This window comes from Rousettus aegyptiacus, unplaced genomic scaffold (genome assembly GCF_014176215.1).
Source record: "Rousettus aegyptiacus isolate mRouAeg1 unplaced genomic scaffold, mRouAeg1.p scaffold_m13_p_7, whole genome shotgun sequence".
Lineage (NCBI taxonomy): Eukaryota > Metazoa > Chordata > Mammalia > Chiroptera > Pteropodidae > Rousettus > Rousettus aegyptiacus.
Genome location: NW_023416310.1, coordinates 16,145,678 through 16,172,462, shown reverse-complemented (window position 1 = coordinate 16,172,462; position 26,785 = coordinate 16,145,678). Strand labels below are relative to the sequence as shown.

Sequence of the window (26,785 nt, the reverse complement as noted above, 5' to 3'; positions counted from 1 at the left end):
CCAAGTATGGACTGTGATGTAACCATGCACGCCTCCCTCTCAGCCGCGGGACCAGCCGGAGGCAGGGTGTTGGCTTTCGAGCCAGCATCCTGCCTCGAGGCTTCAGTTGTGACAGCATCAAGATCGTGTGATTCTTGATCACCCCCAAAGCCGACGGTAAAGAGGCTTTGGCTTCCTGGGCTATTCTCTGAGCCACCCCAAGGATGCGTTGGCATGAGAACCCCTCTCAATCCTGTGCCTCCCTTTGGGTGACCTGGCCTACATCCTTGCTCCCTAAGAGCCTGGCTTCTAGCCCCAAGGAATCTTCACTCTCCCTTCCCTGCCTCAGCCCCCCCAGCTACAGAATGGCACCCTCTCCATGGTGATGGGCGCTACTCCTGAGGGCAGCCATGGGCAGCCCCAGCTCAGCCCCTCAGCAAGCAGCTGGCCACTGGCCTCAGCTCTCCTCTGGGCTTGGAGCAGAGCAGAAGAGCCTTCTGAAGCTGAGAGGCTGGGAAATGATCACTCCACTGTCCCCACAGATTAGGACGTGATGCATGCACGTGCCGTGATGTTGTATCTGTGTTTTGCTTTATGCTGTATAAGATGCTTGTGTTAACCAGATGCTCTTCTGTCCCAAGCCCTGGGTGGGTGGGAGGAGCCCGAGGGGGGAGCCCAGAGATAACCCAGCCCCAGCTGAATGGAGGGACAGGAGCCTAAAGGCACAGGGACCCTTCCCCACCGTGCCCCAGCCCTGACCCAGTGGCACTGGAGAGCAGCTCCTCAGTGCTACCGCCCTGCCAGTCCTGGAAGAGTCACCGAGGGGCTCACCCAGCCTGGGGATACCAGAACTTGTCCAACTCTTGCTCACCATGACTGCTTCCTATGGGGCCCTAGTACAGTGGGGACTCCCCGGCAGGAGCTGGCCAGGAGGGGAAAGTGGCCCCCACACCCAGCATCTACTGAGCCAAGCCCCAAGAGCGGCCCCTGTGCCCTGAGCCTCCCTTCCCTCCCCATCGCCCACCCCCAGGCTCCTCACTGGCCCCGCTGCATGACCCGCTGATGCACACGTGTGCTGAGACTTGGGCACCCACCTCGCTGCGTTAAACTCTTCTCTGGTTTGCCATAGGCGGCAATGCAGCCTCAAATAATGACCCCGAGATGGACGGGGAGGATGGGGTGTCCTTCATCAGTCCACTGGGCATCCTGTACACCCCGGCTTTAAAAGGTACACCCTCTGCCAGGTGCAAAACCAACTTCCTTACACCAGTTCTGCTAAAACCTCAGGGCTGCTGACATGAGTCCGAGATACAAAGTCATGGCCGTGGGTCCTCTGCAGGCAAGGCTGCCTGGTGCTCATCTCATCGTATTTTCTAGAGGTCAGAACCTGTGTCCCATATGGACACAGCGGCAGCAGACTTACCACCAGGCATGCTGGTTCTAGAAAATGTAGCAGTAACAGGCCCTGTACCTGGACCAGCGAACCTAAGGATCGGACCTGCGTGGATCCTCCCGCCCACCTACACAAAAGCGCCCACGTGTCCTCTGCCTGAGCGCCGCTCGTCAGACGCGCCGGGGGCTTCCTCGCACGGAGCGGGGCTTCGGCGGCCGTGGGGCGTGGGAACAGGGGCTGGCGCACGCGCACTGCCCAGCTAGAGATAAAGCGCAGAGGCCGGGAACCGGGGGCAAGTCAGGCCTCGCAGGCGCAGCCCGAGGCTGACCTTCCCTCCTTGTCGCCAGTGATGGAAGGCCACGGGGAAGTGAATATTAAGCATTACCTGAACTGCAGCCACTGCGAGGTAGATGAGTGTCACATGGACCCTGAGAGCCACAAGGTCATCTGCTTCTGTGACCACGGAACAGTGCTGGCTGAGGACGGTGTCTCCTGCGTCGGTAAGGGGGTGAGGGGTGGGGGCCCAGCGCTTGGGCCACGGCTGGTCTCTGTGGTTCTGGGACATGGCTGACAGCTGACACAGTTTTGTAAACTTCCTGACCCCCTCGATCTGCCCCCTGAGCACTATGCAGAGAGACCTGAATGCGAAAGGCGGGTCGTGGCTCACAAAAGGGTCTTAAATCTTCTAGTCCCACCCCCAACCCAGGGTGCAAACCTTCACATCCCCACCTAGGGACATCCTGCCTCTGCTGGGACAGCCCCCCGCCGCCCCAGTGCCAGGAAGCGCGACGCCCCTAAGGCACCCTCGCCCGCCCGGGGCCGCGTAGCCAGGCCCTGTCCCTTTCCGTTCCCGTGTCGGTTCCCTACTGGCCGCACACGTTCAAGTGTGCCCTCGTCCTGCGAGTCTTCTCCAGATTAAAACGCTTGTGGCTCGATCCAGTCCCACAGGACACAGCTTCAGGTCTCCCCTCCACCCTGCTGCCCCACGTCTGCAGGGGCTTTAGTCGTCAGAGTCCCTTTTGACATGTGGCTTCTGGAGCCAGGCACAATACCACAGTGTGGCTTGTGCCAGCGTGGCACCTGGGAGCCTCCCTCGCTCTGTGCCCAGTGCTCTTGGGGCCACAGGAAGTAACTCAGCCTCAGAGTGTTGCTAAGGGGCACACTCTATTGTCAGGTGGTATCGAGTGCTTTGTCACCCAGGGCCCCTGAATCTCTTCTACAAGCCATTGTTGGTTCACCTTTCATCTACGTCCAGACATCGGGTAGTTAATGTTGTGGATCAATGGCCCAGAATTTGACATATAGCCCTGTTACACGGTCCCTCCACCCCAAATCTCCTGGTGAAAGCTGTAAAACTGGGACAAGCCTGCTTCATGCCCTTGGTCCTCCGAAAAGGAAAGCGGATGAGGTCTCCAGGGACAGGAGGAGTGGGCGGTTTTTATCCTGGCTGGGGAGGGTATTTCTGACTTGGTGCCAGCTCAAAGGAGAATCAGTGAGGTTATCGGTGCCCTGCGGGGACCTGTCTTCCAGTGTCACCCACCCTGGAGCCCCGCCTGCCACTCTCTCTGATCCTCTCCGTCGTGACCTCTGCTCTCGTGGCCGCCCTCATCCTGGCGTTCTCCGGCATCATGATCGGTGAGTGTGCCAGAGCCCTGGGCTTCCGAAGGGAGGCAGGGAAGGCAGCTTTGGCAGAACGGGACGGCATCTCAGCCTGCGCTATGGACACCGAGGTGTCCCTGAGTGGGTGGTGATTGGGGCAGCCCAGACCAAGCCAAAACAGAAGCCCCCTCCTTCCAGCCTTTGGCACAGCTGCAGTCCCCTAGGAGCCCCTGATTCTAAACCTAACTAATTCTAACCCAAACTAATGTGTCTCTGCCCTTAGATGATACAGTAAAATCTTTTCTATTTATATGATTTTCAGCTTTCCATTTACTTCAAATACTCTTTCAATTAAAAGGACACTTTCACACCTATAATCATTTTGTTAGTATTACTAAGTGTGATGTAAAGATTTAGATCTCAGAGGAGGAGATGAAGATCCAGCAAGGCTTCCTGGAGGAGGTGGCCTGTGCTGGGCTTCCAGGGCCACGCTGCCTTGTCCAGTTCACACTGAGGTTGACCTCCGTCTGTAGTGTACCGGCGGAAGCACCAGGAGCTGCAAGCCATGCAGATGGAACTGCAGAGCCCTGAGTACAAGCTGAGCAAGCTCCGCACCTCGACCATCATGACCGACTACAACCCCAACTACTGCTTTGCCGGCAAGACCTCCTCCATCAGTGACCTGAAGGAGGTGCCACGGAGAAACATCACCCTCCTCCGGTCAGTGGCCCTGCCATCCTTCAGGGAAAGGGGGTGTTCTGGGGGCCTAGATGTCATCTCAGCACCATGGGTTCCTCTGGCCACGGGAAGCCAACAGAACCACCCTTAAAAACACCCCTGGCCCTCCCAGGGGAGGAGATTTAATATTCAGGGCCATTTGGGGCATATTCAGCACACTGTGTATTCATGGGATTTGTACAGTGAGAGGATTAGATGGGAGGAACCTGGACTCTCCTCAAAATTCACTCAAATGCCCCCTCCCCAAGCCTTCCTGGCCCCTCCTTCCTCCTGGTGGAGCAAAGTGCCCCTCCTCCGAGCTCTCAGTGCACTATGCTACTGTCTGTCACTCACTGAGCACACTCCACAGAAGTACCTGCAAGCTATCTGTCCCTCCCTTCCCAGGGGAGTGCAAGCCTCACAGGCAAGGGCCAGGTCTTATTCATTTCTCTGTCCCTGGAAAATATCAGAGACTCAAGTCTTCATGGAAAGAAAGTTCAGCTATCATCATGAATCCCTGGCTGGAACATCTCTTGCCAGTTTTCAGATCAAGCAATGGAGGCCCAGCGTTGAGTAGCAAAGCCACTTTGAGGGTGTGACTCTTGAGTGCGTGTGCATACCTCTGCCTCCCGTGGGCATCCAGCCTCCTTCGCATGGCCTGCCTGCCTCTGCCTCATCTTGCCTTCTCCTTTGCACAGGGGTCTGGGCCATGGTGCATTTGGGGAGGTCTATGAAGGTCAGGTGTCTGGAATGCCCAACGACCCGAGCCCCTTGCAAGTGGCTGTAAAGGTAAGAGGGGCTCCCTCAAGGGCCTGACCTCGGCCAGCAGTCTCCGCAGGCCATGCTTGCTGCCGATAGCCTCTCACTCCTGCTGCTAACGCCTTCTCTCCTCTGTGCCCAGACACTGCCTGAAGTGTGTTCCGAACAGGACGAACTGGATTTCCTCATGGAAGCCCTGATCATCAGGTAATGTCACAGAGGGACACCCCCACCTCCCCACAGGGAGATGTTTCTAGCAGACATGTCTCTGGGGGAGACATCCTCCGGCATGCCTCTCCCTCTCCAGCAGGGGACTCCCCCAAATACTTAGCACGTCTAACCAGAGTGGAAATCCCCAGGCAGGTGCCTCAGAAAAAAGTATAATATCCGTGGCCTAATAACCCGGTTGATCTCACTCTGCCTTCAGCTGGCATCCCTGGGCCATCCACTCATACTTTTTCCCTCGAGAAACAGAGCATGCTAGTTTTTGACGGGGGAAGATATAATCCCCCTCCAGGTTATTCTTCCGGCAGGCCTTTCGCCAATCCCAGCTCTCAGATCTCACGTAAAGAAAACGGGTCCCTAACCTGCTGGAAGGCCGCCCTGCCCTGGTCCGTACAGCCGGCCTGTGCCCTTTACCTTGTGGCTCTCGGGTCCCCGGCTGGGAATCTCAGTGTCTGGGACTCTGACGGCAGAGCGCTCTAAGAGGGCTACAGGAGTTCGACCTTGAGATCTGGCCTAGTTTGTGGCCTCCTGTTGCACTGGGGAGCCTCAAACATCCTGTTTGAGGTCGGAGCGGCCTGTGGTCTCCCGTTGATGGAACTGGCAGAGAGGACGAAGGCAGAGCAGTGAGTGCCGTGTGTTTGTCTGAAGCCACAGGAAGACAAACAGCTGGCTCTGCACCTTGCTTTAAAAATAACATTTACCGATTATACGTGATTATTGAATAAAACTTGGAAACTAAATTGCATGGAGACCCATATCGCTCAGTCACACTACTTGGCAATCACCGCCATTTCGTTTCAGTTCCTAGTCACCCCGCCTTTTAACTCTGCATGCGTGTGCACCCATGTGACATTCCCTGGCCCCATTGTCCTGTGTGTCTTAATAGGACCACGTTAACAAGAGAACCCAAATCCCAGGGCCTCCCGGAAGAATCCCCAATAGGATCCACATGCCCCGGTTCCTTGGTCTCTTTCATACAAGGTCACCTAGCAGGTCTCACGCAGTCCCTGTGGAAGCAGTTTCTCCACCTTCTGCAGGAGGCCTGCCTCAGAGGACGCGAACGTGAATCCTAGCAAGCAGTCCATGCACGAGTCTCCGAGAAAGAGCTCTCCTGTCTCCCCACCCCACTTTCTCACCCAAGCGCCTGTGCGGCATCCTCCCGCCTCCACCCGAATACTCTTGTGCAGACTGAACTGCCACCCCTGTCCTCTGGTTCTTCCACCCGCTCAGTGGTGAGACAGTGCTCGGCTTAGGCTCAGCATGGAACCCCTGCTACCCTCACTTACGGAGTGCATTTACATAGTGTGCCTGCTGAAAACATAGCTTTGTATCCTGCTTTCCATACTTAAGATTTTGCCAGGCTCAGTTCCGTTCAATTTGGTTACACCCCTCTGCTCCGCAGCAAATTCAACCACCAGAACATCGTGCGCTGTATTGGAGTGAGTTTGCAAGCCCTGCCCCGATTTATCCTGCTGGAGCTCATGGCGGGAGGAGACCTCAAGTCCTTCCTCCGGGAGACACGCCCTCGCCCGGTGAGTGAGAATCAGTCTTTCCCTAGTGCTTTGCCAGGGAACAGAGCCGGGGGTGGAAGGGGCAAGAGTGGGCAGCTGGGGAAGCAACTACTCAGTGGGATCAAGGGAGTTAGGCCCTGGACTTGCATCTAGGGGGTGGCTGGGAAAGAACGAATAAACGGTGGACCACGGCCCTGGGAGCTCATGCAAGGCTTGTGCAATGGATGCTCCTGCCTGAATCCATTTCTATGGCCTCCCGGTTATGGAAAACCCAAACTAGGGACAAGCACAGTGAGGGATGTTCACTCCAGCGAGGTCACTCTCTCAACCAGCTGACCTGGGGCAGGTCAGTCTACATCCGCTCATTCTGAAACCCGCTGTCATCGCTCAAATAGTGACATCCTGACCTTGCACTTTTACTATCCAAATGAAGTGCTGAAATATTTAGGAAGGTGCAGCATGTTTGTTATGATTAAGAGGCTAGAGCCGGGGAGAGTGAGGAGACCTAGCTAGTCCCAGGAATGCCACATCCCAGCCCTGCTTGGCCATTAGACAACCATGTGGCTTAGGGCAGACTTCCCCCTCTAATTACCTCCGTATCTGCCGTGTGAAGTCTGAAGGCTGGACTGGAACATCTCAGAGGTGATTCTAAATTACAGAGTCCAGCTAGCTACCCGCTCTGGTCACTGCTGGGGTCCTCAGGAGGCCCTGGGCATCAGGAACTGGAGCAGAGCAAAGCCTCAGTTAGGACCTGGCTTCCTGGAGTGGCTGCTGGACCATTAGGACCACAGGGAAGACTTGCACCCTTTCCACCCCCAAGAAACCAGAGGAAGACTGCCAGCCATCTCACTACAGAAAGCCCAGAACTGAACACTCTGCTCTCAGGGGTTCAAAGTTTTGGGCACCAGAAACTCTGAAAGGGCACACCTGCTCCAATCCCACCTCCAGCCAGACTCGGTTCAGAATATCTTAGCCTTAAGAGCCTCCATATTGTTCCCGTCCTTGGGTGACCCATCTTGGCATATCTTGTCTAACTCCTTGAAAAGATGAGTGTGTGTGCACCTGAGCGCACCTGGTAGGAGGATGTAGGGGTAAAAGACTAACCGATTTCATAGTAATCCTCATTAACATGATTATCATCCTCCTCATAGCTTTCACATTTCTCAAAACCACTCTATGAACTAAATAACACAGATCTCACCCTCCGTTACAGAAAATTGTGGCTCAGAGAGGTTATGGGACTTGCCAAGGCCACACAGAAAGTAAAAGATCTGAGACCAAACTCAGGACTTGTGACTCCTGATTTAATGCATTTTCCAACCTATTGTGCCATTTAGCCCAGTGATCCCCTTTGGGAAGCCATGGAGTGCCAAGGTGAGGGTGGGTCATTCAGGGCCCAGCACTGCCAGCCATACAGGCATCTCTGCCAGTGTCTGGGCACCAGCCTCGATGGCTTTCCCACCGCCACGCATCAAGATAGAGCCTTCAGCCCTTGTACCCTGAGATTCTTAGCGGTGCTTCTGGGAGAGGTCAAATGGGGGACACGTGGGAAGAGGAAAAGCTGGTCTTCCCACTGGACACTCCTGAGGCTCGAGGAAAAGAAAGTATTGTGCACGCAAAGGAGAGACCTCCCAGTAAAGGGAGCCCTGTGCCCCCCTGAGACTCTCAGGGCCTACCTGATGGCCTACTGTGTGCAGGCACTCGTGTGGGCACTCAGAATCAGATAGGTCTCTGTCCTTACTTCCCACGCTCCCTGGAACTCAGCAGTTCTATAGACTCTCAGGATCTAAGGACCTCAAGGATGGTCTAAGAGGCTCTGGCTTCAGAGAGCATATGTACAGACATGCAGTGACCAAACAGACATACAAGTGTAGTAGACAGACATGGAGGCTCGGGCTAACCACGTCTGTCATGGAGTCTGTCATGGAAATGAAATTCATGGGTACCAATGAAAATATCATCTGGTCCCAGGCTCCCACCTCTTTGAGAAGGAAGGTCCCTTTAAATGTCAAAAAATTTTTTTTTGCGGAGCCTATCTTTACTCAACAAATATTTGTTGAGAGTTTAATAGCTAATAGCTGTCTTTTAGTATCTGTCGATTCAATAATGACAAATGCCGTTAAGAAGTCAGTCATCTCTTTATTCATGGCAATTATTACCCACGACAGTGTCTGTATCTATTTGGAACATGGTAATGCCTGCAGGTAATGGCTCTAGAAGACATGCTCCATACACAGGTGGCTCTCTTTATCCTATAGGTCACTATGTCCAGGTGAGAACCTCTGATTTGAACTAAGGCTCAGGTGTAGGTCTTTGGCACTGATGTTGCAATGCCAGTGCTGGCTCCAAACGCGCGGCGCCCGTGAAAAGTCAGCCGCGTCAGGAGCCGGGAGAGATGAGGACCCCAGCAGCATTACCTTCTCATCACTTTTCAAAATGGATTTTTGCTGCTTTTTGTATTTTGTATTTCCTGTCTGCATTTGCTTCTTCCTTTCATCTTTCCCTCTCGCTCTTATATGCATTGATTTTAAAATATATATCACTATTCTATTTTTCGCTTGGTGAAACAGTTCCTACCCCATGTCCTGTGATTCTTCATCTCCAAATTGTTCAGGAGGAGCTGCCTAAGGAAGGAACGGATATCCGTTTTATTGTCTTTTATTATCCTTTGGGAATAGCCCCTGGGAAGCTGTGACCAAAGAAATCATTCCACTTCACTGGACCTGTCTCTCACCTGTAAAAGTAGGATATTAGTCTAAACAGTGTCCCCAAAAGGAACACCAGCACCCTGAGGTGCTCCAGACTCACACACATGCTCTTAAGAATTCTGTGGTCGAACAGATTTTAGAGCCATGTCAGTTTCCCCCCGTCGATTCTCAATACACATCGGTGCATAGCGAAGATGGTAATTCCTATGGGAAAGAACCTGCTTAACCCAGGAATGTAACCCAGGATTTCCCACGCCTGTTGGATGGCATTCCACCCCCCAAGCCCACTTTGGGAAACACTGGACAAGGTCCTCTCCAAGGACTGGACAGAATGCGTCCATAGGCACGACGGGCCTGGGAATGTCTGGCTGCCAAAGGAAGTGCCACACTCGGTGGCAGACCTGGGACAAAAACCCCGATCCCATCTCCTTCTTTGCCCAGGGTAGATACGAGTGGCCCTGGGCACACTGGCCACACCTGCACTGCTAATTTAAATATCAGTTTTGCTACAAGTCCACACCTCCCCTGATCCCCACCCCCCCCGACACACACAGACACACATGCACGTGCACGTGCCCTGGATGCAGACTGTCTGCTTCTGCAGAGTGCTCAGCGGAGCAGTTCATTTGCTCTGAGCTGCCAGACAGGGTGGCCCGCGGGTGAATGCCTGGGAAGATGTGATCCCTGCAGCATGCCAGGCTCACAGAGCATTTGGGACATCAAAGGTCCTAGCATCCTGAGTGATGGGGGCACAGAGAGACTCAGGGGAAGAAGCCAGGAGCAGGTCCTCCTTTGCTCAGAAGAGAAAGCATTTTCCTGACGAGAGAAGAGATATTTCTAATACTATAGCAAGATGGATGAATATTTGCCTTGGAAATAGATTTACTTTGCTTTTTCCCAGGCAATGAGAACTATCTCTCTCATGGTGCCCGGTACTTCTGACACTAACAAGACCCCCGGAGAAACCAAACACATGGGCCATTTCCCAAGACCCCCACAGCCCTCCACACCACACACCCATCCATAACTGCAGATCCCTCTAGGAAGCGTTCACTCTGCGACTCTGTCTGTTGGTCCTCGTAACAATCCGGCGAGGCTGTGGTGTCGTGCCACTTTCACAGATGATGACACTGGCTTGGAGAGTGGCAGAGCCGTTAACCCCAGGTCACACAGCCAGTGAGGGACAAGCGGGAATGACGTCCAGGTCAGCTGGACTGGCCCCTGAAACATGCCGCTCCCTGCATTTGTGTGCGGGTTTGCACATTCGCTTGGGTTCTGCGTTCCCACACTCCATCCCCCTCTCTGACACGCTGCCCTGAGGAGCTCAATTTTAATTGCTAGAATCCTGCTTCCCCCAACAGAGATCCTTGAAGCCCAGCTCAGGACAGTTTTGCTTCACCCTATTAGCTGAGTGACCTGGAGTGAGTCACTTAGCCTCTCTAAGCCCTCAGCATTTCCATCTTTAGTATAGAGCTAAACTTCTCTTCCCCATTAACCACACAGGATAGAGCATCAAAGAGACTGTGTACTTGGACTTGCTCTATTGCGCCTAAGGCACTGCCTGATGTTCCACGGGTAGAGGATAGTCCCCTCCCTAAGTTGTCTTCTCCAGAATTGAAGCATGTCCTAGAGAAGTGATGCTCCTCTCTGCCTCCCCTAGACCCACGTAATTGCTCCGAGGAGTCCTGGAGAGACCCTGATCTGTGGCAGAGAAAACCCCCAGCCATCACCTAGGTAAATCCTAGTTCTGCTGTAATCAGCCAACCAACTCCCCAATATTCATCAAACCACTACAGAGTGCCAAGCACTGTACTGGATACTATGGAAGTAGATGCTGAAGTCCCTGCCTTGGGGACCTCAAAGTTTACTTGGGGACATGGTAAGGCAGACGTAGAACAACAAAGCAAACATGACGCCGCATGACAACATGCTGCTGCAGACTTTGGGGATTCTGGAATTTAAAAAGACCCCAGAAGGGTAGCCTTCAAAAAGGACTCCTGGGAGATCAGCAGGCTGTCTGGGCAGAGACAGACTGCACCCCCAGAGGTGAGTTGATGTCATTCAGAAGAGCTTGAAATTGCTCATCAGTTACCCAGAATTTTCCAAAAGCTTTTTTTAAAATCAATTCGCATCGGATCTGGATCTTCTTGAAGAAAATTAATATTTAAAAAATATTTTTAAACATTTAGAGAATTTTTAGAACAATATTCTCCCCCTTGATTTCTCACAGTCTTGTTTAGGGATTCAAATGTTTATGAAGACTGAGGTAGAAGAATGTAGGGGGTAAGTGAACAGGGGAAAGGACCTCTGGCCATCGCGGGTTCCTGCGCTTCAGGGTTCCCAGCCCCAGCTGCACACACACTCACCCGGGGCACTGGAGAGGTTGATTCATCATTAATTCATCAGTCTAGGCTCAAGCTCGGGCCCCTGTATTTACAAAAAGCTGCCAAGTGACTTCCGAGGTGTGCCAGGGCCGGGAGCCCAGGGGGACAGCGTGTCTGGGTGTGGCCTCCTTGCAAGCACTTGAAGCTAGTGTTTGAGATCCATCCCCCCACATCCCCGCCCCGAGAGCTTCTCATCACTGTCTCCCCACAGAATCAGCCCTCCTCCCTGGCCATGCTGGACCTTCTGCACGTGGCTCGGGACATTGCCTGTGGCTGCCAGTACTTAGAGGAAAACCACTTCATCCACCGGTGAGTCAGAGCTCCCTGCTCCTCCCTCCACCTTCTGCATGCTTCCCCTACGTGTCCCAGGGCCCAGGGCTCCCCGTTCAGACTAGAGTGATGGGACTCTCTCCGAAGTTGTTTGTCTTTAAGATGACTACATACTCTGTCAGGGCTTCCTTTGCCCCATATATAAAATGGGTGTCAAAATATCCAACCAGAGCTGGATGAGCTGGGCTTGACCTCTGGCGGGGACCCCTGCCTGTACCTTGCTTGCAGTGAAACGTCCAGGTCCTCCATCACTTTAACGTTCCCACATCTAGAAAACTGAGCTCCTTCAGGGAAGTTGAAGGAGTTCATATTTTCACATATTTGACTATGAGTGGCTTGAAGGCAAGGACCCTGTTTTCTTAATCTTCATATCCCTGGTATACACAGTGAGGCACAAGAAATGTTTGCTGGGTAAATAAATCTTTTCTGGAAATACTCTGAAATGAGCATAATAATTACTTTATTTCCTTCTACACTTCATATCTTCTGCTTATATGATCCTTGTGTTTAAATAGTGTCTGGACGGGGACATCCAGTAATGTATGACATGGTGTGATGTTATAGACATCACAGATCACGCAGGTTTCTTCCCAGGCACATGTTGGTGACTTTCTCAGCTGACAGCTTGACTCTGAAATCTGAAAAGTCAGACAGATCATTAGGCTCTTTGCAAAGCTCTTCCTAATGATTTCCTTCTAATTTAGTAAATAACCTGGTGAACTAACAATTTTTATTAACTCGCGTCTTCAAAGGGCATAAGATGTGTTCCTAATAATTACAGTGTGTAAGTACAAAGTAGAAAATGAGAGATGCTGCATGAGTTTGGAAAGAAAAAAGCATGTAAGTAGATAGAAAACTATGCTGTCTCCCTAATGAAAATGGAGACATTAAAGATCGAGAAGGGCACCCACCCAGGTGCCTAAAGCCATTTTCAAATGAGGCAAGAAACTTCGCACATTGGCTTTTCCTTTAACTGTCACTTTGTCATTTGATTTTAAGTTCTTCCCCTTGATTCTAAACCTTTCCAACTTGTGGATGAGTTTTCTTAATAGAAATAACAAAGGCAAAAAAGGAGCAGGGACCGGTCCTTTACACCCTCTGCTTCCAAGCGCAGGACAGTTCTGCCATGGTTGTTCTGGCTCTCTCTGTTGTGCCCAGAACTTTCCATACATCTCAGCTCTGGGCTTTCTTGTTGCTCGGACATGACTAGACTGGGCTCTTCTTGGACTTCATCCTTGATTACAACCACCTTTCCATCTTCGTTATGTCCTTTTAAAGTTTGGATTCATCTGAGAGCAACCTGCGCGGTCACCATGGTGACTTCAGATGTCTCCCTTTGCGTCTCCCCGAGATCATTTCTGCTTTTTCATCTCTGCCCCACGTTAGTCATCGAGCATACAGATTCTCCGGCTGAGGAATCATATCCATCTTTCCTCCGATGGTTTGAAATCTGCTTCCCTAGAGCCATGATATACATGAGACCATATCCGGTGCTCTGTTATTAGAAATAATAAGATAACAGGATCACATGCTCTCAATTCCTATCACTTCCATATCTGTAAATAGTTACAGAAGGTCAGAATTAGATCCCAGAGTAATAGTTTGTTGCTCCTTTTATCTTTATTGAGAAGGATCAAATCAAGAATCTATCAGCTGATCTGTTTTATAAGCAAAAGGTGACTTCTAGCAGAAATTGACCATCTCAACCCAAGCTTTTCTCCTGGGGTGACAGGTATTAGAAAGGTGTCTTTTGTGTCTTGGAACTGTCCAGGAGGTCCATGGCACACTCCACAACACTATCACGTCTAATTCTCTCTCCTTCGCTGTTTTCTGCCTCTCGGCTCGCAGGCAGCCGCGTATCCATACCTCCTGAATTCAGAGCAGCGTGCCCTCACCGATCCTCACACTCCCATTTTTCTGCCAGATCTGTTTCCTTTGGTCATGGTGTATTGCCATCTCAAGAATTATGTGTCATTCTACCAATTCTTGGTGTGTACTATGATAATACATTTACTTTCTCACCATTAAATTTAAGATCACTCGTTTAAGCAACCATTCCATGCACATCGGTGTAAAGACTTTTCTGGAGCCATAAATATTGTTTGTGGTCTACCTTGCTGTATTTCTCTTGAGAAGTAATGGCTATACATCCCACTATTTTTCTTCTTATTGATGTCATACATGTTTTGCTTCTATAGTTTTATTAGGGCATTTTACGCACCAATTGTCCTCAAAATTCAACTTGAACCTCTGGATTAGGCCAGTGGCATTAACAACATCCATCTCCCTCCCTGGCCCATTGTTCTGATATCCTCAGCCATGATCCCCAGTCCAGATCCTATTTTTGTAATACCACCCGGTTGTTTATTTGCCATGTCCTTCTTGACCAAAGATCTGGACCTTTATGAAACCAGTCGAAAATATGACAACACCACCTGTGTCCCTCAAGAATTACTACTCTTTTCTTCCGTCCTGGAGTTTAATATTATTAGAGACCATTCCAGACTTCTGGCTGCACCCTTCATTCTTGCCAAGAATTTAGGTAAGCAGTCACTGGGTAGAAGTTAATGAGTCTTGGAAAGCTTCCGATCCTGCCTTATAGGCAAATAGATCATCTGGAGTATAACAACAACAAAGACAAGATGACTTTATAACTTGAAAGAAGTGATTCTTCAGCCTTGTCATTATGATGCAGACAGCTTAGCAAAGGCTCTAGATAAAATCATGGTTGTAAGAACTGTAATGTCTTATTAAAAAAGAAAACTATAGATATTTGGGAATACCTTAACCTACTTAAATTTGATATCATGGAAGTCATGCTGTTCCAGAAGACTCCTTCAAATAATTGGCAGAAACCAGCCAGCAATCCATACAAAACAATAGCCTAAGGACAAATGGCATTTCTTATGCCCCTATATTATCTGTGTTTAGCTTCATTCTTCTAATAAAATGAGGCTAATAATAGCACCCTGCATCTTATAGGGTTGTTCTAAAGGTTAGATATGAAGCACTTAGAACAACATTAGTACAGAGTTAAAGGCCATTACATGTTGGTTTCTATTATAGTTATTTCCATATTATTACACTATTAAACATTTCAATCATCTCCCTAATCATTTCCCATTTCCCTGTTAGTTCTGAGGCCTAGAATTGGCATAGTTGTTTCTTTCATACTGAATTATAATGCAGTAAAGGAAATACAGAGCACAGGAGGAAACCGTTTGAACTTCAGACTGGAGGTGAAAATCCTAGTGATGAATGTTAGAAAATTTATTTTCCCAAAGGTAAAATAAGGAAATCCATTTTCTCATGTTTACCCCAGGGACATTGCTGCCAGGAACTGCCTCTTGACCTGTCCAGGCCCTGGAAGAGTAGCCAAGATTGGGGACTTTGGAATGGCCCGAGACATCTACAGGTGAGTAAAGACTGTGGTCACCCATCAGAGACTATCCCCTCAAAAGAATGGGATGTGGCTGCTTGTGCCCTAAATCATCTCTGGCACCTTGTCAACTTGCCGCTAACATTTCATTAAGTTCCTTTTCAGGATACAGAAACCTTAATTAGTGCCCATACCTGATGGTCTAATTCTAGGATCACACTGCCTGCTGTAATTGACACCGAGTTCTTAAGTAGGTTGTCTCTCTGGGTCCAATGCTCTAATCCTAGCATATTCCGAGACACAGAATAACTTGGATACGTGATATGGAAAAAGCTTCTCAGTAAACTTTAATGTACTTAACCCCTCTTCTCAATATTCAGGAATAATAAGTGGCCTTAGCTTCCACGGTGCCAGGCAAGAGCACCCCAGAACTGACAAGATATTGGGCTCAGCTCGCTGGCCGTCTTTGCCCACACCAGTAGACACGGCGGTATAGTTCAAAGCCCACAGGCACTTAGCTCAGCTTTCTTTCTTTTCCCCTATAATATTCTCAAGGCTACATTAAAAAAAAAATAAAAAATAAAAAAACTTCCATGGCACTTTATCTCACATTTCTTCTTTGTCTAATTATTTACAACAGTGACTTGCCGCATGAGCTGAGCAAGTCCCTCACTTGCATGGTCACTGAATGTGCCTTTTCTAATCCAGAGGTAGAGTGAGGGGGGTGATCACAGGGAGCCTTCGCTCTCTGGAGAGTCAGGGAGACCTCTGAAGGCCTCCGTCAGAACTGGTGACAGCCTCCCAGGGGTGAGGATGCCGATGACGCGTCACCGCAGGGCAGCAGCGTGTGGAAGATGAAGAGTCAGGAAGGCTCTCCACCAGTCACCGGCGCTGGTCTCCCGTCACCTTGGTTTCCTGTGCTTCACCTTCACACCTCCTCAGAGTCTCAGCCTTCCTCCCCCTCCTCTCTCAGAACACCCATGGCTGACCACACGTGCATTGCAGCAGGACTTAGCCCTCGGTGATCTGGCCCCTCCCCTCCGTCCTCAGCTCTGACTGCTCCCCAGCTCTGGCCTTCACCACCCCAACTGACCTACGCTCCCTCCCACTGCTCCCGCAGGCCCTGTGCGATTTCAGGGGTCAGGCACGGTCTTCCGGGAGAGCGTCTTCCCCACTCGGCTCCCTCAGACCCCTCCATATCTGACCCCCACTGAGCTCCGTGCATACCTGTGTCATTACCTGTGTTGTTCCGTACCGCGGTTGGTCAGATGTCTGTTTCTTCCACTAGACCCTACCCTTGGAAGAGAGAGACTGTGACTTATTTATGTCCTCACCACATGGCAGAGTACCTCATGCATTCTAAATACTCAGTCCATGTTTGTTGAAGTAATTAATTAATCGAGGCAGCTGGCGGGAAGCTGCCTCTCTTAGCACATCCCGGCAGGAGAACACAGGGCTAGAGGTGGCGCTAGCTTCATAAGCATGAGTTAATTTATTAGTTTTTGTCAGTGATGTTATTAATGCAACTCACTGATAAAAACTAATAAATTAACTCATATATCTTTGAAGCCAGCTCCGCCCCTAGCTGTGTTCTCTTTTTGGATTGTGCTCTGGGAGGCAGCTTCCTGCCAGCTGCCTCAATTGTTTGTTGAGTGCTTATATAGAACCAAATGCCGCATGAGTCCCATGGAGGAGCAAAAGTGAACAAGACACGAGCCCTGCTCTCAGCGCTCCCATTCTGGATCTCGCATTATTGTGAATCATCAGGAACAGGCTACCCTTATAAGGTTGGAATCGTGTTACTCATTGTGAGTTATCATAAACGAAATCCAACAAGGAAATCTAACCATCCTCCAGTGGGTATTTTCGTCATTGCATAGATCTTTTCTTTTATGCCTCCCATGGGCTGTTTTGCCTCTGATTAAACACCGAAGTTCTTAACCAAATGATCTGTGTTCCCCTGCTCTCCTCTTGAGCCTCAGCGCCCTCATTAATTTCAGTCCTTGAATGGGTAGGCCTCGTAGCCCCTTTCTCAAGAGCGAAAGAGCCGTCTCCGGAAACAAGTCTGGTTTTCCTCTCCTCCCCCCCAGAGCGAGCTACTACCGAAAGGGAGGCTGTGCGATGCTGCCAGTGAAGTGGATGCCCCCGGAGGCCTTCATGGAGGGGATATTTACTTCCAAAACCGACACGTGGTGAGTCTTCCTGCCGCCCCCCCTCCGCTCCCCCTCCGGTCTCACTGTGGGCCTTGCGGTGGTGCTCACGGACGGGACCGGGTGATCCCGCACTCCTAGCAGCGAGACCTTGCGTGAGGGGGAGGGTCGGAGGGGAAGCATCAATATCCCTGCACAGCCGGGGCTCCCAAACTCTGGCAGACAATGGAATTGTCAGAAAGGCTTGTGAAGCACAGATTCCTGGGCCCCACCCTGAGAGCTTATGATCCAGGAGGTCTGGGGTCAGGCCGAGAATCTGCATTTCTTACGAGTTCCCAGATGACGCCGATGCAGCTGGCCGGGGGAGAGCCACATGTAGTTGTGTGTGTGTGTGTGTGTGTGTGTGTGTGTGTGTGTGTGTGTTTGTGTGTGTGTGTGCGTGTGTGTGTTTTGTTTTGTTTTTCTTTTACATAATGAAGTTGGGTTTATTCCAGGAATGCAATATTAAAATTAGAAAATTGAGCAATGAAATTCTCCACATTAACAGAATAAAGAAGAAAAGGAAATAGTCATCAGCACAAACGTGCTGGTGGTGGCCGTGGCAAGGCCCATCCCACAGCTAAAACTAGTCTGGGAGACGCCGTCTGTGCCTCAGCTCCCCAGAACTTCGCCATCCTGCGCGAGCGGAACTTCGTACTCCTCGACCGGCATCTCCCCACCTCCCCCTGCCCCCAGCCCCTGGCCACCACCATTCGGCTTCTCTGCCTCTATGAGTGAGATCGTGCAGCACATCTCTTTCTGTGTCTGGCTGATTTCACTTAGCATCATGTCCTCCAGGTCTCTCCAAGTTGTCAAAAACGATTGCCTTCTTTTTTTTAAGGCTGAATAATATCCATTGTGTATATGTGTATATACGTGTATATTGTATATGTGTATACACATATATGTGGATGAATAGATTTAAAAGGTGGTATGCATGGTTATATAGACATATGTATTAATATAGGTATTACTATGTATGTATTAGTACATATGTTTTATATACTACTATAGGCAGCTGGTTATTAATTAAAAAATAGGCTGATTAATCTAAAGGATATACATACCACCTTTTCTTTATCCATCCATCCACCGCTGGACACTCAGGTGGTTTCCAGACCTTGCCTCTTGTGAAGAACGCTGCAGTGAACATAGGGGTGCAGCGATCCCTTTGAAATACTGATTCATTTCCTTTGGATATGTACCCTGAAGTGGGATTTCTGGGTCATAAGGTAGTCTCTGTTTAACTTTGGCTTATCCTAACCCAGGAGATCTCAAAAGTGTAGTCCAAGGATCAGCAGCATGAGCATCACCTGGGAACTTGTTAGGAACACCTTCTCTGCACCCACCTCAGGCTAATGAATCACAAACTCCAGGGGGTGGGCCCAGCACGCTGTGCTTTAACTAGCCCTCCAGGTGATTCCCATCTACACCAACATCACAGCGCCACCAACCTACCTTATCCAGATGCAGAGTCATTCAGGTGATTAAGTCATTACTCTGAATACATGCATATCCTGTGACACAGTGAATCTACTTCTAAGTATCTACTTTAGAGAGATGATGACACAAATAGATAAGAATGTTCATTGGCAACGTTGTTTACAATAGAGAAAAAGTTCAAACAACCTAACTATCTCTCAAGTAGGAGACAGAAAGATAAACTGTGGCTTACTTATATCATAGGAAACTACTCGGCAGTCTAAAAGAACACACTAAAGCAACATGTACTAACATGGATAAATCTCAAAAACAACTTTATTGGGGAACAAAGCAAGTTCCAAAAAGGAGCAGGATATCACACTTGTATAATTTTATAGTATAAAAATTAAGTCTATAAAATAGATTCTTTATTGTTTCTGCTTTCACATACTGTTTTTAAAAAGCATGAAAATATAGATGGAAAGGATCCATTCTAACTTCCGTGGAGGGGAAGGAGGAGGAGGAAAGGATGGAGGGCGGGACTTACCTGTATCTATCTATTTCTTTGAAAAGAGAGAGAACTGACACAAAAAGGCAAAATATTAATATCTAGATACATAGGTATCTATGATAATGATTTCTTTTAAGTTTAGATTGTTTTGTAAAATGCTTTCTAAAAACAAATCACATAACTTCAGATACTAGTAAGTGCTGTGGAGACGAAAAAGCAGAAGAGACAGAGTGTGGGGGGGGGAGGGGGGCGCCGTGTTCACCATGGAATGACCTGAGAGGAAGGCTTGCCACGCTGAGGGAGAGGCAAGTGTAAAAAGGCCAGCGGCAACAACAAGACTAGCTCGTTTGAGGAAGGAGGACAAGTCTTCATGGCTGGAGCTGGCCAGCACAAGGGCCAGTGGCCATTGAAATGGAAGGGGCAGGCAGAGGCAGAACACAGGGGTCCTAGGACCAGCTCAAGATCTTATTCTGAGCACAATTGGGTACCTCTGAAGGATTGGAAGCAAGAGCGTGACGTGATATTTTTAAAAATTAAAAGAAGAGAAATCAGTTGCTGCCATTGAAAACAGACTGGAGTGAGGCAGCCGAAGCTGGGAAACCAGTTAGAAAAATACTGTACATTTCTAGATAAGAAGAGATGAGGGGGCTAGGTTTAGTGCTGGCATTAAAAGTGGTCGGATTCAAGTCCTGTCTTGAGAGCGGTTAGTTAACGGGACTGCCGAAAGCGGGTGTGGAGTCGGGGGTATTGCAAAGAGCAAGATCAAGGACAGTGCCTAAGTGTGTAGGTTGAGCAAATAGATGGCGGGGGTGCCACGGAGCTGGAAGGATGGAGGAGGAGAGGCGCGGGTGCAGAAGAGAAGATTCGATATTGACGAGAGTGTCCGATGCCACCGCGTGCAATGCTGGTTGATCAGAGGGACACATTTGGAAACCAAGCAGACAGTATTGTCAAGAATTTTTCAGTGTTCATATTCTTTTGCTCCGATAATTTCACTAGAATTATCCTAGATTTTACTAGGTCATTCTAATCCTAACTTTGGTGAATTAATCCTAAGAAAATCATCCTTTTAAACAATGCACAAAGATGTTCATCATGGTATTTTAAATATTTCAAAAGTTGAAAATTTGGAAATGATAAGGCAAATTATGGCACAACCACTCAGTGGAGTGTTTTATAGCCATTTCTAATTCTATTTATAATATTTATTAGCATGGAAAATGTTTATGCTATAATAAAATTTGCAAAAAAAAAATCAAGATTCAGAATTGCACATTGACTATAACTGCGGTTATGTAAAAAAAAAAAAATTCTAAGTACAGAAACTTGACTGTAATCAAAAAATAATAGTATGCCACCAGTGGTTACCTTGTTATGGAGCGACACTTTCACATGTGGCTTTCTTGTTTGTTTGTTTTTCTCCATATGAAGAATCCTCTATTGTGGAAATGTATTTAAAAAATTAATTTTTACATCTGTGTGTGTCTTGGTGTGTCCGTGTGTGCACGTGTCTGTGTACGTATCTCTGTGTGTCCGTGTGTGTGCACACGTGTACGTGTGTCCACATCCATATCTCCTGTCCTGTGCACAGGTCCTTTGGAGTGCTGCTGTGGGAAATATTTTCTCTTGGATATATGCCATACCCCAGCAAAAGCAACCAGGAAGTTCTGGAGTTTGTCACCAGCGGAGGACGGATGGACCCACCTAAGAACTGCCCTGGGCCCGTGTATGACTCTTTTGGGAACATTTCTATAAGTTACTAAGCACGGTTTTCCTTTTCAAAAAAATATCTACAGCCACATATGCTTTTTTTAAGATGAAAGGGCGGATGGCTAACCTCACGTAACACGCCCCGAGATAGGGTTGCATCTGGGACTCCAGTGAGATGAGTTAGTCTTCTGGCGCCAAAAGCAATGAAGTCGCACCTGAACAGATACCCTCTGTCTGGCTGGAGGCTATGGCCTCACCAGGCTCACACTCCCCCGGCACCTCCTAAGAGTCCGTGCCCCAGCTGCCACTCTGCTGCCCGACATTGTCCGGAGCCTCCTTTGAATATTTCCATGCCCCGAGCTTTCTGCTGTCCTGTCCCGCAACCCTCATCTGCTTCCCACGAGCGAGGCAGATGGGCGACGTAATTAGAATATACCTCCCCAGAGGTGACTTTAATTCAGGAATGGAGCGAGAGGGGGTGTATTTAATGAAGCAGCCAGGATGGCTGTGTGTCGTGAGCTTTGGTGTTATACCTCACGCCGGGGCACGGTGCCCTGGCCCATCAGCAGAGGGCAGCATATGCCAGCTACGTGGGAAGCCAGAAGAGCTGCCGCCCTCAGACAGTGCCACCGCAGTCCCGTTTAGAAAAGTGCTGGGAAGAAGCTGTATTTTGCATCTTCGTTTCTCCTGATCTTAATTAATGTGCTTATTCCTCTTCCAGTTACAGGATAATGACCCAGTGCTGGCAACATCAGCCTGAAGACAGGCCCAACTTTGCCATAATTTTGGAGAGGATCGAATACTGCACCCAGGTACGAACGAACGTTTTCCCCATTGATTAGCATTTCTATGGAAAAGTCTTACAGGTGGCAAACAGCAAAATGTGAAATCAACGTCAAAAAACAGACAATATGAGTTATAGTCATGAGAATGAATGTGAATTATCTATAAAGTAAAATGATTGGTTTATCGGTTTGCATGTTTTGTAAATAAATACTAGTAACTGCCGCTTTCTTCACTAGCACAACACAGTGCAGATGCTTAATAATATTAGGAAGTCAATTCAGTACACAAGTATTAACTTAATCCCTACCAGACACCCAATTTTTATCAGACAAAACTGGAGCTTCAAAGAAGTATGGGAAAAGCCTGCTCTTAAATAGTTTATAGCCTGGCTAGAGAAATAAAAAAAAAACAAAAAACAAAAAAACATGAAATAATTAACCATCAATAATTACTAAATTGTATGTCCAGTGATATACATTTAGAGGGGTTATGGGAAAGGTCAGAGTGATCTGCGGAAATTTTAACGTCATCAAATAGCATTAGTTCAGCATCTGTTAATACACAAACCTTCCATATATGTCATTTTCTCCTCACCGAGGTACATAAAATATCCCTACTTTCCAAATGAGGAGCTGAGGCCTGGAGAGCTTGTCCAAGCCACACAGTTTCTCAGCCCTCACCCCGGTCCCAACGCAGACCCCACGCCCGCTTCCTTCAGGAATGATGGAAGTTTCCCTTTTCGCCCCCATTTCAACAGATGGCTGTGCCTCCTGCCTCGTCGTCGGGCAGGAGCGGAGGGGCTGTCGAGTGAGAGTCCCCTAGCGTCCTCTCTGCCGCGGCCCCGCACCCATTCTCACCGCCTCCCTTCGAGGGTCAGCGGCCCTCCGCCCCTGCGAGCCGGACCCTCCCCCGGCACCGCCCCGCCGGCTGCCCCGGGGCCGGGCTGTCTTTCCACAGTCACCTCCTCTCCGTTGTCTCTTTCTTTCCCCCTCTCTCGGCTCTCGTTCTGTCAGCACGGCTAATTCTGGAGAATATTTTAGAAGTCAGACAATAAGCCACGCCCCCCCTCGATTCCCTCATCTGACCGAAGTCATATGCATTTTCAAACCACAGCCATTTCGTAGCCTCACAATCTCGTCCTTTCAGGTCCTTCCAGCTCGGAAGTAGGCAGACTGGCACTTACCTGGATGGACTTCACTTACCAAGCTATTTGGGTTTTTCAGGGAACTCGATGTGCAATGGCATTTTAGGTTACCATGCTGTACTATTAATGGAATATGCCCCCTTAAATATACATACTTTGGAGTGATTTCTCTCCAAAGTATGTACTATCCTTCTTAAAAGCAGGTGGTTCCATACGAACACATTTTGAATGACTCACTGTAGACTTTAATAATTAACAGGGAAGGAACTAAAATATAAGAGAATCGGAAGGCAGTTATTTTTTATTATTAAACTCTTTACTGATGAATACCAGACCAATGTGCTTTTCTGTTAAACTGCAGTAGAAGTGTTCCCAATTTGCATACAATACTAAAGGATTACATTTCCCCAAGTTTAAGTGTCCTTCCACAAATTTTTCTCAACTCTCCGGCAACTGCTCTTACTTTTCTATATTCCAATCTGTGGCTGTAAAAATGATCTAGTGCAAAACTGGTTTCGTCAATGGTTTTCCTCATAGCACTCCGGCAGTCCCTGGGTTCCACCAAGGCCCTCTGTCACCCTGGCTAAAGAACCACGGCTCCGTGGTACCTGCTCGGCACATTGTGAAATCTGCGCGATCTATGATGATGTCACACAGAAAAAGTTATCATCAGGTGTAACCCATCCACATACAAGGAAAAGGAGAGGTGGCTAGGACGAGAACAAGGGATACGCTTCATAAGGGAGCGTTTTAGTGACTCTCTCTCCTCACCTCCCTTCCCATCCCGGAGCCCCCTCCACACACACACACACACGCACACCCCCACAGACCACACACACACACACACACACACACACACCCCCGGAGTCAAACAAGCAGTGTTTTCTTTTTAGTCGGAAAGAGTTTACTGGGAATAGCCTGGAATATTTTTTTTAAACTGATTCACATTTTTTTAACATGCCGATCTGTGAGATCTGCCGACCAGCGGTCTCTGCGAAGCTTCCCCGGACCCTTCTCCTGCCCAGGCGGTGGGTGCTTCCTGTCCACACCTCTAGTCCAGAGCTTTTCCTCTAAGCTCCTCAAGGGTGGGGGCGACTTCTCATTCATTTCGTACTCCCCAATGTCTATAAATTAATATATTCCCAATAAACATCGAGTGGTTTCCTCATCTGTAAAATAAGTTTGGATGAGATCATCACTCAGGTACCAGGTCCAACGTCTTTTGGTCTATGATTCAGTTTTCACCAGTTCATTTCTCCCCCAACCCCCGTAGGATCCAGATGTGATCAACACCGCCTTGCCAATAGAATATGGCCCACTCATGGAAGAGGAAGAGAAAGTGCCCATGAGGCCCAAATGCCCTGAGGGAATTCCTCCTCTCCTCGTCTCCCCTGCCCCCGCTAAACGGGAGCCGGGGCTGGATCCAGCTGCCCCGCCGCCTCCGCCTTCCGCTCCCTCTGGCAAAGCCGTGAAGAAGGCAACGGCTGCAGAGGTCCCCGTCCGGGTCACCAGAGGGCCGGCCGTGGAAGGGGGACACGTCAACATGGCATTCACTCAGTCCAACCCGCCATCGGAGCTGCACAAAGTCCAGGGATCCAGAAACAAACCAACCAGCCTATGGAACCCAACTTATGGCTCATGGTTTACAGAGAAACCCACCAAAAAGAACAATCCTGCAGCAAAGAAGGGACAACACGAGAGGGGGGACGTGGGCCGTGACGGAAGCTGTGTCGTCCCGCCCAGCGTTGCCGCCGGCAGGCTTCCAGGCGCCTCTCTGCTGCTGGAGCCGTCCGCACTGACTGCCAGCATGAAGGAAGTGCCTCTCTTCAGGCTGCGGCACTTCCCGTGTGGCAACGTCAACTACGGCTACCAGCAGCAGGGCTTGCCCTTAGAGGCCACCGCGGCCGCCGGAGCTGGTCGTTACGAGGACGCCGTTCTGAAAAGCCAGCCCGGGCCCTGAGCCTGTCAGCACGCACGTCTCTGCCTTGGGAGCCCTGAGCCCAAGGAAGAGGGACAGGTAGTGGCTCCTCACAAACCGGAGACCAGACGTCACTTTTCATTTTGTGCCAACTTGTTTTGAAGTGCCACATAAAAAAAAAAAAAAAAAAAGCTGTATTTTCAAAATGCTTTAGGAAGGTTTCGAGCATGGGGTCATCCGATTCTTTCAAAAGAAGAAAACACCATAAAGACAAGTGAGAAACACTTGCCCGGGTTTGGCTGCATAAGGTGTCAAGCATGGTTGATGTCCACATTCTCACGCCTCCTTCACACTGTGTGCGCTCCGCTCCAGTGAGTCAGAATTCGCTGCTCGCCTGTTTCCTAGTTGGAGTCATAGATCTTCCCCACCTCGTTGATGTGGGCCTGGACCACGTAAGGGAACGGGGACCAGAAGTAACGGAGTGATTCGTGACAAGTCGGCATGGGGGAGGACACGCTTTCCTTGGTAAAGAAAACTCATTGGCAACTGACTGAAACGTCACGTTAGATAACATTTAGATGCTTTTGATTGTGCTTCTCCTTCAACAATCATAAAAATGTGGTGAATAGTGATGGTAGTATAGAGGAAATGTGTATATACTCATACGAATGAATGCAAACATTCAGAGTGCTCTACGACGAAACCCTAGTCCAGATCCAGAGGTTCAAAAGCATTCTATTAATATACCTCATGCCTTAAGAAAACCCTCCTGCTAAAAGTGAACAACTGAGTGTGAGGTTTCCTCCTGGATTGACAACTCGAGATTTAAATTATTTGTTACTTATCGTAAACCTGATCATTTAAAGACAAACATTTGAAGCAGCAATGATACATCGAAGCATAGAAACATATCTGTCATGGGCACAGTGTTAATACATCTTCTGCCAAAACTTCGTAACAGTTTCAATCATGAAAGCTACCAAACTGGCATTTCTACATGCAGCATCAGACGAGTAAGAGGAGGGCCTGTCACTCCCTGGAGGAACAGCCTCCCGCCCCCGCCCCGGGTGGTCCTCAGTAGAGGTACTGGTTCAGTATCCCTCCTTCCAGACCCTTCATCATGTGACCCCAGCGCACATGGGAACATAGCTTTGCTGAAATATACCTAGCATAATTTCTATAGCTATCGGATACAAATTTTAAAAAGAATTTTTCCTCTTGGCGGGGGGGGGGGGGCAAGGAACATTTGGAGTGCGAAGTTTTGACAGGGACATGTATTAGTAGGAGTTCTGAGCTTGGTTTTCACGAAATTTATTTCCACGAAAACAAATTGGGAATCTATTAAATTTTGCACACACACTTATGCAATAATGCTTCACTTTGTCGGTGAGTTTTCATTTCCTTCCTGCTTTCTACTTCTCCTCCACTCTCTTATCCAGTTTCTTTCCTGGTAGCGGCTGTGCCAAAGCATTGCTCTGGGAAAGAAGCATTATTTTTTTTATTACTTGCTGGACACTAAGCATTTCTGTATCTACCTTTCTTCCTACCTTCTCAGTTTCACCTACATCAAAAGCACCCCTGTGGATGTGAGAAAGCCACCCTGTCCCAGGCCAGCACGGACGAGCGTTTGTCCCTCCTATGGCAGACGCCTCTCCCAGTGGTGGTTCCGCACTTCCGCAGAAGCACTGCTGGCCTGGGCACCGCTTTTCCTTATCTTAACTACCAGCGCGTGTTCATCAGACACTCGTGAAGGCGAAACATCAGTGAACTCATTTCTATACAACCGTATCAGGAAAGGTTTGGCTCGTGCCAGGCACAAAAATAATTAGTCTAATTATATACACATTCGTCCGACTCATAAACCACCGGAAGGGCCCCAAGAATCACACTTTGAGAAACAATCTCCTCAAAGTCGATGACAGAGAAACTGTCAAAAAACCGAGGACAATTTCATTTTATATTTGTAATACCAGTAACCAATTAAACAGGAAGCATGCTACACAGTTCAATAGCCAGCTCTTTATTGTTATTAATACAGAAAAAAATCTTATCCCTTTATCATCTTAAAAACTAAAAATCCATTACATTTTCAGGTCGTGCCTTACCACCACTAAGAGTGAT

The 26,785-nt window shown here is 48.9% G+C and overlaps 1 protein-coding gene across 1 annotated transcript in view; it reads left to right on the top strand.

Annotated features, from left to right (window-relative positions):
• ALK (ALK receptor tyrosine kinase) overlaps nt 1-24,855 on the top strand; it is a 598,490-nt gene extending 573,635 nt beyond the window's left edge. Inside the window, exons 17-29 of the mRNA XM_036224695.1 lie at nt 1,109-1,207; nt 1,720-1,872; nt 2,903-3,007; nt 3,505-3,691; nt 4,387-4,477; nt 4,590-4,654; nt 6,075-6,204; nt 11,487-11,584; nt 14,928-15,020; nt 17,075-17,176; nt 20,698-20,832; nt 21,538-21,628; nt 24,020-24,855. Coding sequence (XP_036080588.1) covers nt 1,109-1,207; nt 1,720-1,872; nt 2,903-3,007; nt 3,505-3,691; nt 4,387-4,477; nt 4,590-4,654; nt 6,075-6,204; nt 11,487-11,584; nt 14,928-15,020; nt 17,075-17,176; nt 20,698-20,832; nt 21,538-21,628; nt 24,020-24,706 — 2,036 coding nt within the window. The 3' untranslated portion in view covers nt 24,707-24,855. The remainder of the gene's footprint in view (nt 1-1,108; nt 1,208-1,719; nt 1,873-2,902; nt 3,008-3,504; nt 3,692-4,386; nt 4,478-4,589; nt 4,655-6,074; nt 6,205-11,486; nt 11,585-14,927; nt 15,021-17,074; nt 17,177-20,697; nt 20,833-21,537; nt 21,629-24,019) is intronic.
• The last annotated feature ends 1,930 nt before the right edge of the window (nt 24,856-26,785 follow it).